Genomic DNA, 15,938 nt, shown 5'->3' on the forward strand with positions numbered 1-15,938 from the left:
AACCGAAATATATTTCAGTTTTCACTTAGCGGCCACTTTTGTTAGCTTCCACTTGAGGCCGTTAAGTGAGATATGCTTGTTAAATAGAAATTGGACTGGAAATTGAGTCGAATCATGAAACTTCGGATGACTGCATGCAAAACATGTCAAAATTCCAAATTTGAATAACAATTCTCAATCCACATAGCAAGATGACGACTAATCAATTGAAATCAGCTGAACAAGAGCCTCAAGAAATGCAACTCAGACTTGTTCTATGCCATAGACTTGCTGCTTGGCGTGCCCTCAACGAGGATTACCAACAAGTGCAGACAATAGCTCTTGAATTTCGACAATGGGTACGTTTCATCAGAAAATTATGCCTTTATATAGGGAATTTTCTCAATTAGTTTGAAATGGCAGCTGAGAAAATTGAATGTTTTGAGCAAGTGCTAAAACAACGCAAGGAAATGCGCGATGAGCACATCCAAAGTCTAACAAATGCCGGCGAAATCTCTAGAAATTGGAGCATGAAATACTTTCAGTTACAGCGGAAGCACAAAGAGCTGCGTTGCCTCAGAGATGAGCTCTTGAAAGCCAAAGAAACGTTGCGAAATCGCCAATTGCAGCTTGAGCTTGTTAAAAGGCAACTGTTGCAACAGACAATCGATTCACACCGTGCTATGCACAGTCTAAAAAGGTGCAAAGCCATGAATGTACATTTGCGGGAACGCAATCTAAAGCTCGAAACGGTGGTAAGTACCAAAGATCCCACCCGCTACTACCGAAAAAGTAGAAGGCAGTGCATACAACAGGCAGAAGTCTCTGTTAACAGAAATTATGTTAATTGCATCGCTTTAACACACAACTGCACTGCACTGTTAACATTGTCAGCTCTGTAAGGTCGTCCATATGACAGGCATAAGGCGGCCTGTTAAACTAGTTACGATCGAGTCACTCTCTGTTAACACAGCTTACGTTAATTGCATAGCTTTAACAGACAACTGCGCTGTTAACATTGCCAGCTCTGCAAATAACAGTTCTGACAATGTAACCAGCAGAAAACAGCTAATTGGAATTTTATCCCTTACGAGCGGAATCCTGCAGGCAGAGATTATGTTAAATACATAGCGTTAACAGACAACTGCTATGTTAACACTGCAATCCCTGCAAATAACAGTTTAACTATGTAAACACCAGAGAGTAGCGTTTTGTGCTTATTCTTTTGTACATCTTCTATAACTATTTTTAGTCTTTGGAGGTCATGGAGTTGTATAGATGTCGTGCTCTGATGTTGGCCAATCAAACAATAGATATGGAACAGGAATTGATTGCGGCGCAGAGCAAATCGCAAGTCATTTCGGATGTTAGCAACCAACTGCAATCGTAACCCAAAAATGCAATGTTCTACATCGAATAATTAATAACTATTCACTTTGTCAACAGTAATATTAAGCAAATTCAATTGCGAGAAAGTCGACTTATTGAACAACTGGCAAAGTATTCAAAGCTGGAGGTAGAGCTGAAGCAAAAGGCAGTTGGAAGACTGATTTCGAATGTCCTCTACTATTTACGCTTCTTGTGGGAATGTGTTTCTAGTTTGTCGCATTATCCGCAGTTGAAAGGCTCATATTACAAGTTCCAGAGCGCTTTGGCATTTTTATAAATTGAATTTTGAATTGGCGCGCAACAGCAGCACGAGACGTTGCAACAAGCGCACGGAATGCAAGCCAACAGAAATATTAATATTGTAATAGAATTTGGTAATACTTATGCAAATGTCCCATATTGACTATAAACCATTATATATTGTATGCAGTTTATTATTTTTGCATATTTCACCAAAAATTCAAAATATTGTGACGTCACAATTGCTCAGTGGCATTGCCGTTGTCATCAAACCGGCATTTATGTGTCATCGGCGATATACATATATTGACATGTAGACACGCCGTGTGACCATATTAGTAGTAGTAGTATACTTTGTGGTAAGACAAAAAAAGAAATACCAAAGAATGTACACTGCCCCTATATATCTATGTGGTAAGTGGTATTTTTCGTTGCAGCAAAGCAGTATATTTTCAAAATCGCACTTACGTGTATATGGTGTTTTCGTTAAGCGATGAATCGTTGTCGATATATTTGAGAAAAAAGTTATTATTCCACACAACAGCAGCAGCCAGCACACACACAGACACGCGAACACGTACACACACACATATAAAAACGCCCAATAAATTACAAGTTGCAGAACCATACAAGCGACAAGTAACTAGCAGCATTAATATAGGCAAGCAAGCAGTAAAAAATATATAAATATAAAAAAAAAACAGTTTTATAACGTATTCATATTGTACTCAAACTGGCAGGACGCTGCGCCGATCGTAACAACAACCGAAAGAGCAATAACATTCCACATTACAAAATTATTTCGACTGCTGCTGGCCAGTGTAACTCAACATAACACATACGAAAAAAAGGAAAAAGAAAACAAAAGAAAACTATATTGTGAATCACAAACAATCATTAGCAATAATGAATTTCTTGGGTTTTGGCCAATCAGCCGAAATTGAGATAGTTTTCGATGGTGCGGAAAGCCGGAAAACAGCCGAGGTCAAGGGCGAGGATGGCAAAGTGGAGAAGATGCTGCTCTTCTATGACGGCGAAACAGTATCCGGCAAGGTACGTGCAAGTGCAAGTCCAGAGGGGGCGGTCACACTGTGCTACTACGATGACCGTCAATGAGAGCGTCAGCGGGCGGAGGCTGCGAAGAATGCGATAACAAAAGCGTATATCGGCAATCGTTTCCGTTGCCGTTGCTTCCTTCTTTCGTTCGTTGTTGTTGTTGTGCCACCCCTCCAGCGACAATTATCAACAACTCCCCACCCGCACTCACATCCACATCGACACATACAATTGCAATATTTGTTTGTTTATCGGTATTTTTGTGTGCTTATCGATTTGCAGGTAAATGTAACGCTTAAGAAGCCGGGCAGCAAACTGGAACATCAGGGTATCAAGATCGAGTTCATTGGCCAAATTGAATTGTTCTACGATCGCGGCAATCATCACGAATTCAAATGCCTATCCAAGGCACTGGCCCGACCTGGCGATCTCATACAGAACAACAGCTATCCGTTCGATTTCCCCAATGTGGAGAAACAATTCGAAGTCTATGCCGGCTCCAATGTGCGTCTGCGTTATTTTCTGCGCGCGACAATTGTGCGACGGATTAGCGACATCACCCGAGAGGTGGACATTGCGGTGCACACGTTGTGCAGCTATCCGGAAATGAATAATCCCATCAAAATGGAGGTGGGCATCGAGGATTGTCTGCACATCGAATTCGAATACAACAAGAGCAAATATCACTTGAAGGACACGATCATTGGGAAAATCTATTTTCTGCTTGTACGCATCAAGATCAAACACATGGAGATTGCGATCATAAAACGCGAATCCACCGGCACCGGACCGAATGTCTTCAACGAGAACGAAACAATTGCCAAATACGAGATTATGGACGGAGCACCGGTCAAGGGTGAAAGTATTCCGATACGTGTATTCCTCGCTGGCTATAATCTCACGCCCACGATGCGGGACATTAACAAGAAGTTTTCGGTTAAGTATTTCTTGAATCTGGTGCTCATGGACACCGAGGATCGTCGCTACTTCAAGCAACAGGAGATTACATTGTGGCGCAAAGCGGACATCCCACGCTATCATGTTGCCCAGCAACAACAGCAGCAGCAGCAACACCAGCAGCACCAACAGCAACAACAGCATCTGCATCAGCAGTCGCATCATCAGCAACACCAACATGTGCCGTTGCATGCGCCGCCGCACTTGGTCAGCGGTCCAGCGGCGCCCACAGTGGCCCACTCGCTGATCGCCGAGCAAGCTGCTCAGGCTGCAGCAGCGGCTGCTGCTGCCGGCGACAGCAAGCTGGCAACAACAACAACAACAACAGGAACAGCTGACGGCGCCGGTGAGTCCAAGATGGGTCTGTTTACACGCGAGAGTCCGAATCAGGAGTTTAGCCAACAGCAGCTCGATTCACCGCTGCCCAACTCACCATCGACGCCGCCACCGACGTCATCGTTGTCAGCTGTTGATGATGACGATAATGGCGAAAGGGAACGTGGCATTGGCGATGGCGCTGCAGCGGCCACAACGAGCGCCTCGCCTGTGGCCATGTTGTCCAGCACGCCGCCGCCATTACCAAGTGCAGGAGGAGGAGGAGTAACTGGAGCGGCGAGCGATGATGCAGTTGCGGTTGCTGGCGAGGAGCGACAACTGCTTGCTGAGGATGAGGAGGAGGAACTGACGGATGTTGCGTTGCCATCGCCGCCAGCGCCATCACCAGCGCCCACTGCAGCAGCAGCAGCAAAGAAGACGACGAATGTGGCGCCGTTGAGTGCGGATTAAAAATCGCGTTTATCAAACAACAGCAAGATCAACAACAACTACATATATTTAACAACAACAACACAGCAACAACAGCAAAATATGCATATATATTTTTTTAAAACACAGCAGCGTTAATTTACAAATTGTTACGATAATGTTTTTATTGAGGTTATGCGCGCACATACAAAAAAAAACAAAAAAGAAAAGGAAAATCACTTTGCAGAATGCGTTTCTGTTTTCGAGAACACCCCACAAAAAGAAAATGAAAAGAAGCAGCGCTTAAATACTCTCCCTCTCTCGCTCGCACACACCTATAAGCTTAGCTCTATTTCGGCAAATTGTAATCACGAGAAATTATTATATTATATATACAGATATATATATAACGCTATTGAGTATTTGTTGTGATCCCAACTCATTCCTTTCCCTTTTCTCCTCATCCCCAAAACGCTACTTTTTGGAAAATTGAATTTTTCAATTTTGTTTAGCGAAAAGCATAAAACAATTCAAGAACAAAATGCTTTCTAAAAGTAAATAATAATGAAAATAAAGCAAATCGCAGCGTAGGCATAACTAAAATTAAATAAAAATTAGAGAATATATTATAAAAAAAAAAAACAAAATAGAAAACAAGAAAATACAAAAAGAAAACGAAGCTGCCCGGAGTTGTTCTGAGTGCGCCTAGAAAAAAAACATGTTACATGCATAATATATATACGATATGTATATATGTATATGACCGATCTGCATATATATGTGTGTGTATATATTTGCTTGCATATGTACATAACATAATTCATATTAATATACAACAACAAACAAATATACATATATAATACAAATATATATATATTATATATTAAATTTATCAAATTAATAAAAACGAATTGAAAATTACGTCATCAATAAGGAGTTACTGGTTTCGTAGCAGGGTCACACTTAAATCAAAAGCTTAACACCATGAAACTGAGTGAAAACAAGAGAGAAGGAAGAAAGAGAGAGTTAGCACTGTTGACTCTCAGTTTAAAATTTGATTGGAAAGGAATTATCCTCTCTTGGCAATAATAAAGTTGTACAATTTTGTTATAAATGCGAAATACAATGTATCTTTTAATAAACCCCGAAATATTTATAGTCTACATTAAATCAACATTTGAAAAAATAATATTTCTTTAACTGATCATTAGGAAGTGTAAGAAATAGAAATCGCTAATAGTACAGACAAGTATTCAAAACAATTGATCATCAAATAATAATATTCATTAATTCAACTCAACATTTAAAATACTAATTGGACCAACAACGAAATTCTTCAATATAAAAAGATTTTAAAAGAGTATAAAGAAATACATATGTATAGGATTTAAAGAAGAGAGATAATATAATATTATCCGATCGAATTCCAAACTTCTTGAGCAGCAAAAAAACAATAGTAGACAGAAGATTCCACAAAATTACATAAGTAATAGTTATGTGTAACTGTGATTTATTCTAAAAATTTAAATTGTGTTGAACAAGTTCTAATCCCACGCCTCCTTGACCTTCAGCTGATTGAGACGCTCCTCGATCGTCACATGTGGCTTCATCTTGCTCAACGTTTGTGCCTCCGTCCACTTGGTGACCAATTTCTCGTGCTTCTGCAGCTCCTTGGCATGGCCCGCTGATTGTTCCTACACACGAATGAATAATAAACACTCCTTAACTGATTGATTAATGGTAGTATTACTTAAGGTGATTTACCTGTGTAAGATAGGGATGCCGCAACAGAAACATGATCTGCTCCTGTCGTTCATATTCTCGGGTCAGTGTCTCCATGGCACGTTTGCTCACAGGTTTGACAAGACGCCGCTTGCCACGGAATATGTGACCCGGCACCGTCTTTTTAAAGAAATTCACTATGGTTAAATGCATTGTGTGGGTGCAAAGTTTTATTGAAGTTTTTTTTTTGTTTTTTGCTCGCGAGCGCACGTTCAATGTTGTTGCACAAGTCTCCCCACCGAAACAGCTGATTTTTACTGCTGCTACTGTTGTTATCGATTGTGCAGGCCACTACTTCGATAACAGTTGCAATTATTTGTTGGTATTACATGCACTACTCAATGTCTTGCTTCCACTCAAAAAAAAAAAAAAATCCAAATAATATTCTCCGTGGATCAACTGCAATTTTTAAGTACTCTACCAGACAAACAACTAATGGTTACTCTTATCATCGATAGGGCAGGTGTTATCGATGAAGCAGCTGTTGCGCCGGCTCACATCGCTACAACAATGCAAACGACAATCGATAACTTTAATATTGAGCGCTCAATTCAAACACACCAAAAAAGTGAACAATTAATGTTGTAAATGTATATATATATGTATATATATACAAATGTATTCATATAACAAACTTATACACTGCAAATACAAAAACATACTAGCTAAGCGCTAGCTTGGGAAATGGGATAAGCAGTCACCGCTTCGTTCTGATGAAATGCACCATCGACAAAATGTAATATCTCGAATCCCACCTCGACCATAATCAGTATAATGATCATCCACTCGAGGCGTATGTGATGGGCATCGTTCAAATTATGTGACACCAACTCCGCCAGCTCCACGCAATGATTGATCTTCTCGTTCATCACCTTGGTTCGACGCGAAATGCTAAAATATGAGCACACCTGCAAATACAATCCCTCCAGCTCCTCGCGATCCCAATAGAAATCGGGTGCATCCAAAAGATCCGATGACAAGTTAATGGAATGCCGCAAGGCAAACAATTCACCCGTTTTGCGCAACATGGCCGCACGTGAGATGCGCAAACGTCGTCCACGCTTCAGATCTTCGGTAAGATACTCCATAGAATCGATATAGCGATCCAATGTGGCTTCCCATAGACCCAGCTTAATCGACTGGGCGATCGCATTGGAGAATGTGTATTTGTAGAGGAAATTATCGCTGTCCGGCGTCACATAGAATTTGCCATTCTGAAAGAAGGCGCGCGATGCCACATCCAAATCACCGGACGAATCCACTACCGGATCACCTTCGACATCGACAGCTGTCGATGCTATGTACGTGTATGGCATCATTTCACTTTCTCCATGGACCAAAGCGCTCACATACGATTCTCGTTCGAAGCTGCGTAGAAAATTGAGCACATTATTCGTTTCGATGTCGGTGCAATTCCAAAACACCACAGATCCTTCACGGAAAAAGAATATTTCACGTGGCTGTTCGCCTGTCGGATATTTCGCTGTGACAAACAGAACATTCTGTTCGACGCCCAAATTGTCGGTGGAGAAGAAACGTTTCGTTTCATATAGATTCTGTTGGCGCAGTGCCGCATGCAACTCCTCCAGATTGTATTCATCGGCCGTCGTATATCCGCGTGTCTTGAGAAATCCCAATGCTGACAACTCATCGATGGCCAAACGCTTCTTGCGCAACGCTCGTGTGCGACTTGGCGATAGTGCCGTCTCCAACGGTTCGTCCACCTGTGGCAGCGTCTTAACGCGTCCTTTAAGCGGCGCTTTGGCTACAGACTCGGTGGGGCCAGTTGCTGCAGGTGATTCGGTTGTCTCCTTGATTATACTCGAGGCGAAGAACCGTTTGTTTATTTGCCTGCTACCAATTGTTGTTGCTGTTGCTCTTGCTGTTGTTGTCCAGTTCAAGTTACGTTGTAATTGTAGTTGTGTGTGTGTTCGCAGAGTGCGTAGACTGTTGCAGAGCGTTAGACGTGTCGCCAGCATCATTATGAGTTTCTTTATTTACTTATACGTTTTGTTTTGCACAATAATTAAAATTAAATACAAAAGCACTACCTAATTGCCATAACTCTGAATTCGATAACGAGTTGTTTATCGACTTGCAAGACATGAGCCGGCTACTTGGAATTGAATCAAAATAACGCAGTGTTCACTGAACTAGTTCGCAATATAAAATGCAGGAGTTTCAAATTGAAAACTATAATCTTTTTGCCATTCGATAAATGTTTAGCTCATACTATTTATCGAATTGTAATCTTATCAAAATAGCGCACAGTTCATTGATTTAGTTCACATGACAATTTTAGACATTGCAAATGCAACAATTCAAACTCAACTGCTACAAATCGGTTTTCCGATATTAGTATTTGTTTATTTTTTGCTCTAGAATTTATTTTTGTATGCGCATTCATGTAAAAAGCTCTTAACAAAACTAAATAACCAACGTCTCGAGTGGCAGTTGAAACACAAATTAAAAAAAAACACCGCAATTGCACTCAGTCGATTTCTCGATAAAATACCAAACGCAATCACGTTATCGATATTGTGGTGGACTCAACAGTCCTTTTGTGCAGCGGCGGCGGCTGTTTGTTGTCTGTGGCGGCAACGCACAAACACATATATATATATATATATATATTTATATATATAAGCACAGTGGACAAGTAAAGCAATTATGGAGAACGTGCTATTTGCCAATGTGCAAAACCTGTATGATAATGGGCTCTACGAGTGCACAATACCCGTGGTAAGTAAGCATTCAAAATACACTGCCTTGAGCAAAGGAGGAAGAAAAGTTTTCACACACACACACTAACGTATGTGCATTGCAATTGTAACACACACACACACACACGCACGCTCACGGACAGGCAAGCCTGCTGGCAACGGTACTGCAGAACGATCGCAATGTGGCCACACTGGAAATGGAGTACCAAACGATGCTGTATTTGAGCAGTGCCAATTACAAGGAGCGCAACTATCGGCTCGCCTGCAGTCAGCTGGAAGGCGTGCTGAAGCAACGCAAGACAATGTGGCGCTACAAGAGCTACCATCTATCGGCCATCGAAAGCTCCTACACACAGTTCCAGGATGCAGAGCTCCGTTATCGCATAGCGAAATGTTATCGCGAGATGGGTGACGACCAAATGGCGATCAGTGTACTGCAGGCGACCAAAAGTCGGACACCAAAGTTAAATATGCTGATGGCCAAGCTGCAGCTGCATCATGCACGCTACTTGACCAAAACGCAAAAAGCCGCCGCCTACAAGGATGTGTTGCGTGATTGTCCCATGTCCTTGACGGCCATCGAGGCGCTCATCGAACTGGGCATCGAGGGCAGCGAGGTGCATTCCATGGTGGTGAATGGTGAGTTGAGGTTTTTGTTTTCCACTCCTGTCTTAATGGACGCATTTAATTTGCATTTGTTTGCAGCTTCCAACATGTCGAAGCACATCGAATGGCTGAGCAGCTGGATCAAGGCACACGCCCAAATGTATGGCTGCAAGCATCTGGAGGCGGCCAAGACATTTCAGCAGCTCAATGAGACGACATTGCTGCGCCAAAACCATCATCTGTTGACCAACATTGGCAAGTGTCTCTACTACTATGGCAACTTTATACAGGCGGAACTGTATCTGGAAACGGCCGCCCGGAATAATACATACAACATGAACGCGATAGGCCTGCTCGCCGTTGTCTATGAGTACAATGGCAAAAAGAATGTGGAGCAGGAGACATTGATTGCACCAATCCGGACACGCAGCACCGGTGAATTCAAGTCACCGCATTGGTTCCTCTTGGCCCAATTGGCCTACGCCAATTCCAAGTATGAGCGTGCCCTGATCTACACGGATCGCGCTCTCGATATCGATCCGCGCAACATGGAAGCCCTGCTGTTGCGTGGCAAACTCTTTGGCGGCCTTGGACGCAACGAGGAGGCAATTCAGGCGTTCCGCACTGCCCAATGTTTGGGGCCGTATCGCTTTGAGATCTACAAGGGGCTGTTGGCCTGCTACATCAGACAGAAGCGCATGAAGGAGTCACACAATATGTGTGCGCTTGCAGTGCGCTATTTCAGCACCTCACCACGCAGCTACACCATGTTTGGTCACACACTCTTTCACTCCAGCAATCCGCAGGTAAAGAAGAGCGCCAAGAAATTCGTAGAGAAGGCCCTGCAAATCGATGAGCACTATGCCCCAGGCATTGCACTGATGGCGGGCATCTTTCAGCATGAGGGAGCCGCACAGGAGGCGATTGGTTTGCTCCGCAAGCAGGTCACCAATTATCCGCATCCAAAGCTATTTGCCATGCTCGCCGAGCTGTTGAGCAGCGAAAAGGATCTCGATGGTGCCCTGCACTTTTACATGAAGGCACTCAGGTGCGTCTTAAAAATCATATTTTCATATTTCTGTTCTAAGGCGGTGTAAGAGCTGGAAGTCTGCAATTTTCCCACAACAACTACTGACTGATCAACTGACTTACAAAACAATTGTTAGGTTTATATACTCACAGTATAAACTGAGTAAGAGCTGGAAGACTCAAATTTTCAGACTATACTTTATTATTGTTGTAGTACCGTCTGATCAGCTTTGTGATTACCTGACTTAGTATTGGAAGCGCACAGTGTAAACTGGGTAAGAGCTAGGAGGCTACAATTTTGCAACTTTGTTTTTGTGTAAGGCGGTGTAAGAGCTGGAAGGCTGCAATTTATAACAACAACTACTGACTGATAAACTGTCTTACTGTTTATTACATTTATAAACGGACAATGAAAACTGGGTAAGAGCTAGAAGGCTGAAATTTTTAGTGTAAACTGTTAGAGCTGGAAGGCTAAAATTAACATATAACAATATTTTTGGGTTTCATTGTTATTGTTGATTTACCGACTGATCAACTGACTGATTGTTAGATTTATAAGCGAAAGGCTGCAATTTCTAAGTGGATGAACGCAGGAGGCTCCATATTTAACACAACAATATCTTTGGGGGTCATTGTAATTGTTTCGTTTCCGACTTATCAATTGTGTGACTGTTAAAATTAAATGCGCACATTGTAAACTGGATAAGAGCTGGGAGGCTGCAATTTTTAGTGTAAACTGTAAGAGCTGGAAGGCTGCGTTTTTAACACAATAATACCTTTGGGTCTCATTGCTATTGCTCGACTGCTGATTATTGTTTAACTGACTTACTAAATAATTGTGAGGTTTATAAGCGCACAATGCAAGCAGGGTAGGAGCTGGAAGGCTACAACTTTGAAGACACCAGTACCGAAAGTTTCATTGCTGTATTCGTAACTGAACACTGACTGTTTGTTTTATAAATTCCCACTCTAAGTGATGTATGAGTGAGAAGGCTGTCTGTTTGCATTATAAATTCCCAGTTTAAGGTAAAGTAAGACTGAGAAGGCTGAACATTGTTAGGCAGTTTTTCGAATTTCAATGCTACATTCGATCGCAGCTTATTTCAACCACCAACAAGCGAAAACTTTAAATCGGTATACTGGGCAAACTAAGAAAGGCATTGAATTTATTTAAACGCAGGATATTAGATTTAAAGTTTCAACATAAAACAAATTACATCTTTTATCATGCTTATAATTTAATGAATGGGTAATGATGGTTACTGAGTAGTTATAGTTAAATGACAAATTAGAGCATAGCTTAAGGATAATGAAGATTTGTTGTGCACTTCTTATAATATCTCTTTCTTTTCCTTTTACCAGAATGGAGCCCACTTTCCGACGCGCCTTAGACGGCTTCGATGCACTGACGAAGGTGGCACGCAGCGCCAACGCCGCCACCGCCAATGCGGCGACCAACAAGCCAAGCGAGACAAGCGCCGCCAGCTGCGCCAGCGGGAGTGGAAGTGGGAGTGGGAGTGGCAACATCAGTGTTACGGCGAGTACAAGCAGCAGCAGTTCCAGCAATCAAAATGCCAACAATGTGACCAGCAGCGGTGGTCAGAGTTCTGGCAGCGGAATGAATACGTCGGCGGTATCGACGGCATCGACGGCGACAGCGACAACAGCAGCAACATCAGGGTCAGCCTCGGCGACGGCAACGACGACGACGACGGCGTCAGGAACAATGGCAACGCCATGTGGGACACCGAATCATGAGTGGCTGCTCGACTGCGAGGAGATGTCCAATGATGTGCTAGAGTTGTCATCGCCGGCGGTGGCCCAAGAGGATGGCGATTTCGATACGTTCTCCGATGATCCCTTTTGGCAGGACATCGATGTGGATATAACAAATTAATTTCGTCGTTTTTCATCATCATTTACATTTTTTTTTTCTTATTTATAATTGTATAAGCTAGAATTGCATTCATTCCGCGCAAAACAAAAACAAATTCCTCACGAATCTCCTTTTCGCCAACTTTTAACTTATTCTCCCCATTCCTTCTCGCCAAGTGCGCGCAAAAAAGAAAAAACACACACAGAAAACGATTTGCAAAATCCGTTTTGAAAAATGTTCCATATTTATGCATTAAGTTCTCGCGATTGTTACAGCCTTTAATGGTATTATGAAAAAAATTGAATAAACATTGAATTCAAACTGAATATTTTGTTTCATCTGAAGTTCTTCCCTCTCTCTCTCCTTCATCCATGAGAACAACAACATTATTTGCACAGTTGGTAGAATTTTTGGTGTTTTTGTTGTTACTCACGCACTTGCCTTAGTTTATCAACGCCTTTTGTCACTGACATAGACAAGCCCCAGTGGCCTAATGGATAAGGCATCGGCCTCCTAAGCCGGGGATTGTGGGTTCGAGTCCCATCTGGGGTAAAGAGTTGTATTATTTTGTCTTTTTTTTAGTTTTTTAAATTTTGAACAAGTTTTAATTTTAATTATTTTTTTTGCTCACACCTCAAATTCAATAATTAAATTTAATTTAAAAATAAATCACAAATACATTGCAATCGTTTGTACATTGCTGTTATGTGAGGAGCTGATCATCGGCATCTAACATTAACAGCGTACTGTTAGCTAACATGCAGTGTGCGGTGTGACCAGAGTGTCGCTTTTGCTTTGGCATTTTGCGTTAATTGCTGGGCTGGTCGCATAACTACGCTGCTCGCGCGCCAAAAACATCAGTTGTTTATCAATCGCGTGCACCGTTGCATGTGCGTTGCCGCTAAACGCAATTTACCGACGGCCTTTTTCTGTTACAATTTTTGAGTTGTTTTCTTTTTTTGAAATATTTTTTGTTTGTTCTTGTGATCTGTGAACGAAATTTATTCAAACAATACAAATAATATTAACAATATCGACAGTCGAAACACACGAATAGCATCAAGAAAATAAAACGGTGAAAAATTAACGTGCTTGTTTTCGAATTAGCATCAAAATAATTTACAAGCTGCGAATTAGAATTGAGCTAAACAATACATGTTATTGGCATTTATTAATGCCTATCAATGAATTAATTAATTCAAACACTGAGCTAATTTCGCGTGTGTTCTGTGTGTGAGTGTTTTTTTTATTGTGTGAAATTTGCATTTGATTTGCATAAAATTGACATTCAGCGGCTTCGATTTTTGCTGAAAAACTAAAGCAGAAAGGTGAGTTGAAAATGTGAAAAAAAAATATATTAACTGAAAGTTAAATCAATTCAATTTTTAACCTACTCACAAAATTATAACAAACATAAATTGCATTGAAATTGTCAGTGAGACTTTAAAAATGGCGCGACACTATAACGGTTTTTATCTTAGTTTCCCCCATCTTCTGTTTCTTCTTCTGCTGCCGTTGCCAAAATGTGCCGTTACACATGTTCCATGTTCAATTTGATTGCACTGAATATTGTTTGTTGTGTTGTTTGCTGTCACACTCTCTCGATAAGCTAAACAGCAGCATCGCATCAGAGCAACAAAAGCAATTCTCGTACATGTGTACAAAATATGCTTTGGCGCAAAAAAAATAACAGAGTTTCTTGTACGACGCACACGTTTGCAGCCCCCCTCTCACCCTCTTTGTTCTTTACTCTGCTCCCCCTTCCGACTGATGATATTACTTATTTATTTATGCCTTTGTTTGACTGACTATCTGTAGGTCACTTGACTGTATCAACAACACTAGAGCTCAAGCCCCATTTATCGGTTTAGTTCTCTTGCACTCTCTATCACACTTTCGAGCTTCACTTGTTCCTACTCTTTCTTACACGCACTTGTTGATTAGAAAGATCTGAGCTGTGAACAAAAAAACATTGAAATCGCTTAAACTCTTTTTACATCAAGTAAAGCTTGATTCAATTCAAATAGAACACTTGGTTTTAAATTAACTAAGTGTAATCAGTTTATTATAAACTCATAAAATATAATTTTACTAAAATAAAATATTTATCTATGGTAATATAAAGGAAGAGACACTAGAAACGTATTAAAGTGGCCATAATATTGTTGACAAAAAATTTGTTGGAAAAAATCTTCAATTAAAAAACCCTGTAAGAAGCTTGCACTAATTTCTGCTTTAAGTAGCATTAACCTTGCGCAGTTTTCCCCGAATATTTATAGCTCTATAAACTTGTATTTTGTTTATGTCGAAATTATCAACAAAATGACAAAAATGAACATTTTTTTTTTGCACAGTCAACAATTCACAGTTGGTTGTGGGTCACTGTGCGGCCAGGAAGTGCAATAGCACCCACACCTTACTCACATACACACAAGCACATAGTCACAAACATACACACACAGTCAGACTAATACAACACGGGCATAACTCATACAGCTGCTAATTAAAAACAGCAATCAGCGAATGACAAATGACACAGAAAAAAGCAATCAAAACGTAATGAAACAGGATACATTTTGATAAGAGAGACGACACCCGACAATAACAGAAAAAAATACAAATGTTTAATTTGCATGGCCCTTTTATGCGGGTGTGAGCATGTGTGTGTGTGTCCACAAACATTACAAACAATTGACAGCTGTTTACGCCTGTTGCAATCACAATGGCCTCCACAGTCCACAAGAGCCAAGGATGGTGTCAAGCGCGAGCGTGAGAGTGAGAGAGCGACAGTCTGAGAGCGGCTTTTGCTGATGAGTTTGTCATCATCGCATAAAGTTGAAGCTGCTGCTGTTTTAATTCCGCCTTACATTTCTTTCCCAACGTAACGGCGAATGCAACAACTACTGATAAGCTAAAGGGCTGCGGGGCATTCTCATTCACACGCACACACATACTTACTGTCTCTCTCTCCAAAAGCAAAGACTGATAAATAGACACGCACTCGCACAAACACACAGACGCACACGCGAGCCCTGCGAACTGAACTGAGCTGAGTCAAAGAGTCTGAGTCAGTGCTCTCTCTCTCTTTGGCATACATATGTTTCTATGTCGCCTTTGTGAACGCATGCGCCTGTTTCATTCCCACCCACTCGCTCTCCCCACATCCATTTACAACTATTTCCCCCAAAAAACAACAACACAGATAGCGTTTTATGGATTACATTTTAATATTCAAGCAAGAACAAGTCCATTGCACTGTGGTTTGTAATTGAACAACAAATGCAAAATGACTAATCGAGTGTTGTTTTGCGATATGTTGTAAATGTATAAATAGATTTATGATTTATTTTTTCCTAATACTATTAGAAAATAAATAATATGAAAAGCCATTAAATGTATTATCTAATATAGCCAAGTAAAATTAAAAATATTTAATTGCAATTGTAGTGTAAGAAGTAAATAAATTTATTAAATATTTGCAAATTCAGTTGAAAAAGTATTACAGCAGCCATTTTAAAATTGGTTTTAGTTGTCCCACTGTCTGCATTCGCACTATT

At 41.0% G+C, this 15,938-nt stretch overlaps 6 protein-coding genes and 1 non-coding gene across 8 annotated transcripts in view; 5 read left to right on the plus strand and 2 right to left on the minus strand.

The window, feature by feature from the left end:
• Positions 1-111: 111 nt before the first annotated feature.
• Positions 112-2,309, plus strand: LOC117571495 (uncharacterized). Of its 2 annotated transcripts, none has more exons than XM_034253666.2 (4): positions 112-338; positions 390-734; positions 1,232-1,365; positions 1,426-2,309. In XM_034253666.2, the coding sequence occupies exons 1-4, from the start codon at positions 192-194 to the stop codon at positions 1,643-1,645; spliced, it is 846 nt and encodes a 281-aa protein (XP_034109557.1). In that variant the 5' UTR covers positions 112-191; the 3' UTR covers positions 1,646-2,309. The 2 variants fall into 2 exon arrangements, with proteins under 2 accessions (XP_034109557.1, XP_034109564.1); XM_034253673.2 differs by having other exon boundaries at positions 403-734.
• Positions 2,171-5,047, plus strand: LOC117573580 (vacuolar protein sorting-associated protein 26). The gene is made up of 2 exons (XM_034256871.2): positions 2,171-2,661; positions 2,947-5,047. The coding sequence occupies exons 1-2, from the start codon at positions 2,515-2,517 to the stop codon at positions 4,405-4,407; spliced, it is 1,608 nt and encodes a 535-aa protein (XP_034112762.1). The 5' UTR covers positions 2,171-2,514; the 3' UTR covers positions 4,408-5,047.
• Positions 5,048-5,843: 796 nt separating this feature from the next.
• Positions 5,844-6,400, minus strand: LOC117568211 (ribosomal protein 63, mitochondrial). The gene is made up of 2 exons (XM_034248688.2): positions 6,130-6,400; positions 5,844-6,059 (listed from the first exon to the last, which is right to left on the minus strand). The coding sequence occupies exons 1-2, from the start codon at positions 6,298-6,300 to the stop codon at positions 5,910-5,912; spliced, it is 321 nt and encodes a 106-aa protein (XP_034104579.1). The 5' UTR covers positions 6,301-6,400; the 3' UTR covers positions 5,844-5,909.
• Positions 6,401-6,769: 369 nt separating this feature from the next.
• LOC117577650 (required for meiotic nuclear division protein 1 homolog) lies at positions 6,770-8,274 on the minus strand. The gene has a single exon (XM_034262536.2). The coding sequence runs from the start codon at positions 8,127-8,129 to the stop codon at positions 6,813-6,815; it is 1,317 nt and encodes a 438-aa protein (XP_034118427.1). The 5' UTR covers positions 8,130-8,274; the 3' UTR covers positions 6,770-6,812.
• A 433-nt stretch (positions 8,275-8,707) lies between these two features.
• Positions 8,708-12,686, plus strand: LOC117575547 (anaphase-promoting complex subunit 7). Its single transcript, XM_034259808.2, has 4 exons — positions 8,708-8,889; positions 9,014-9,509; positions 9,576-10,524; positions 11,868-12,686. The coding sequence occupies exons 1-4, from the start codon at positions 8,818-8,820 to the stop codon at positions 12,400-12,402; spliced, it is 2,052 nt and encodes a 683-aa protein (XP_034115699.1). The 5' UTR covers positions 8,708-8,817; the 3' UTR covers positions 12,403-12,686.
• Positions 12,687-12,860: 174 nt separating this feature from the next.
• On the plus strand, positions 12,861-12,933 carry Trnar-ccu (transfer RNA arginine (anticodon CCU)). The gene has a single exon. It is a non-coding gene; the product is annotated as a tRNA-Arg (tRNA).
• Positions 12,934-13,239: 306 nt separating this feature from the next.
• Positions 13,240-15,938, plus strand: part of LOC117578106 (GAS2-like protein pickled eggs) — an 84,417-nt gene continuing 81,718 nt past the window's right edge. Inside the window, exon 1 of the mRNA XM_034263283.2 lies at positions 13,240-13,709. The gene's annotated coding sequence lies outside the window, so the exon portion shown is untranslated. The remainder of the gene's footprint in view (positions 13,710-15,938) is intronic.

The sequence above is a fragment of the Drosophila albomicans genome, chromosome X (assembly GCF_009650485.2).
Source record: "Drosophila albomicans strain 15112-1751.03 chromosome X, ASM965048v2, whole genome shotgun sequence".
NCBI classification, from domain to species: domain Eukaryota; kingdom Metazoa; phylum Arthropoda; class Insecta; order Diptera; family Drosophilidae; genus Drosophila; species Drosophila albomicans.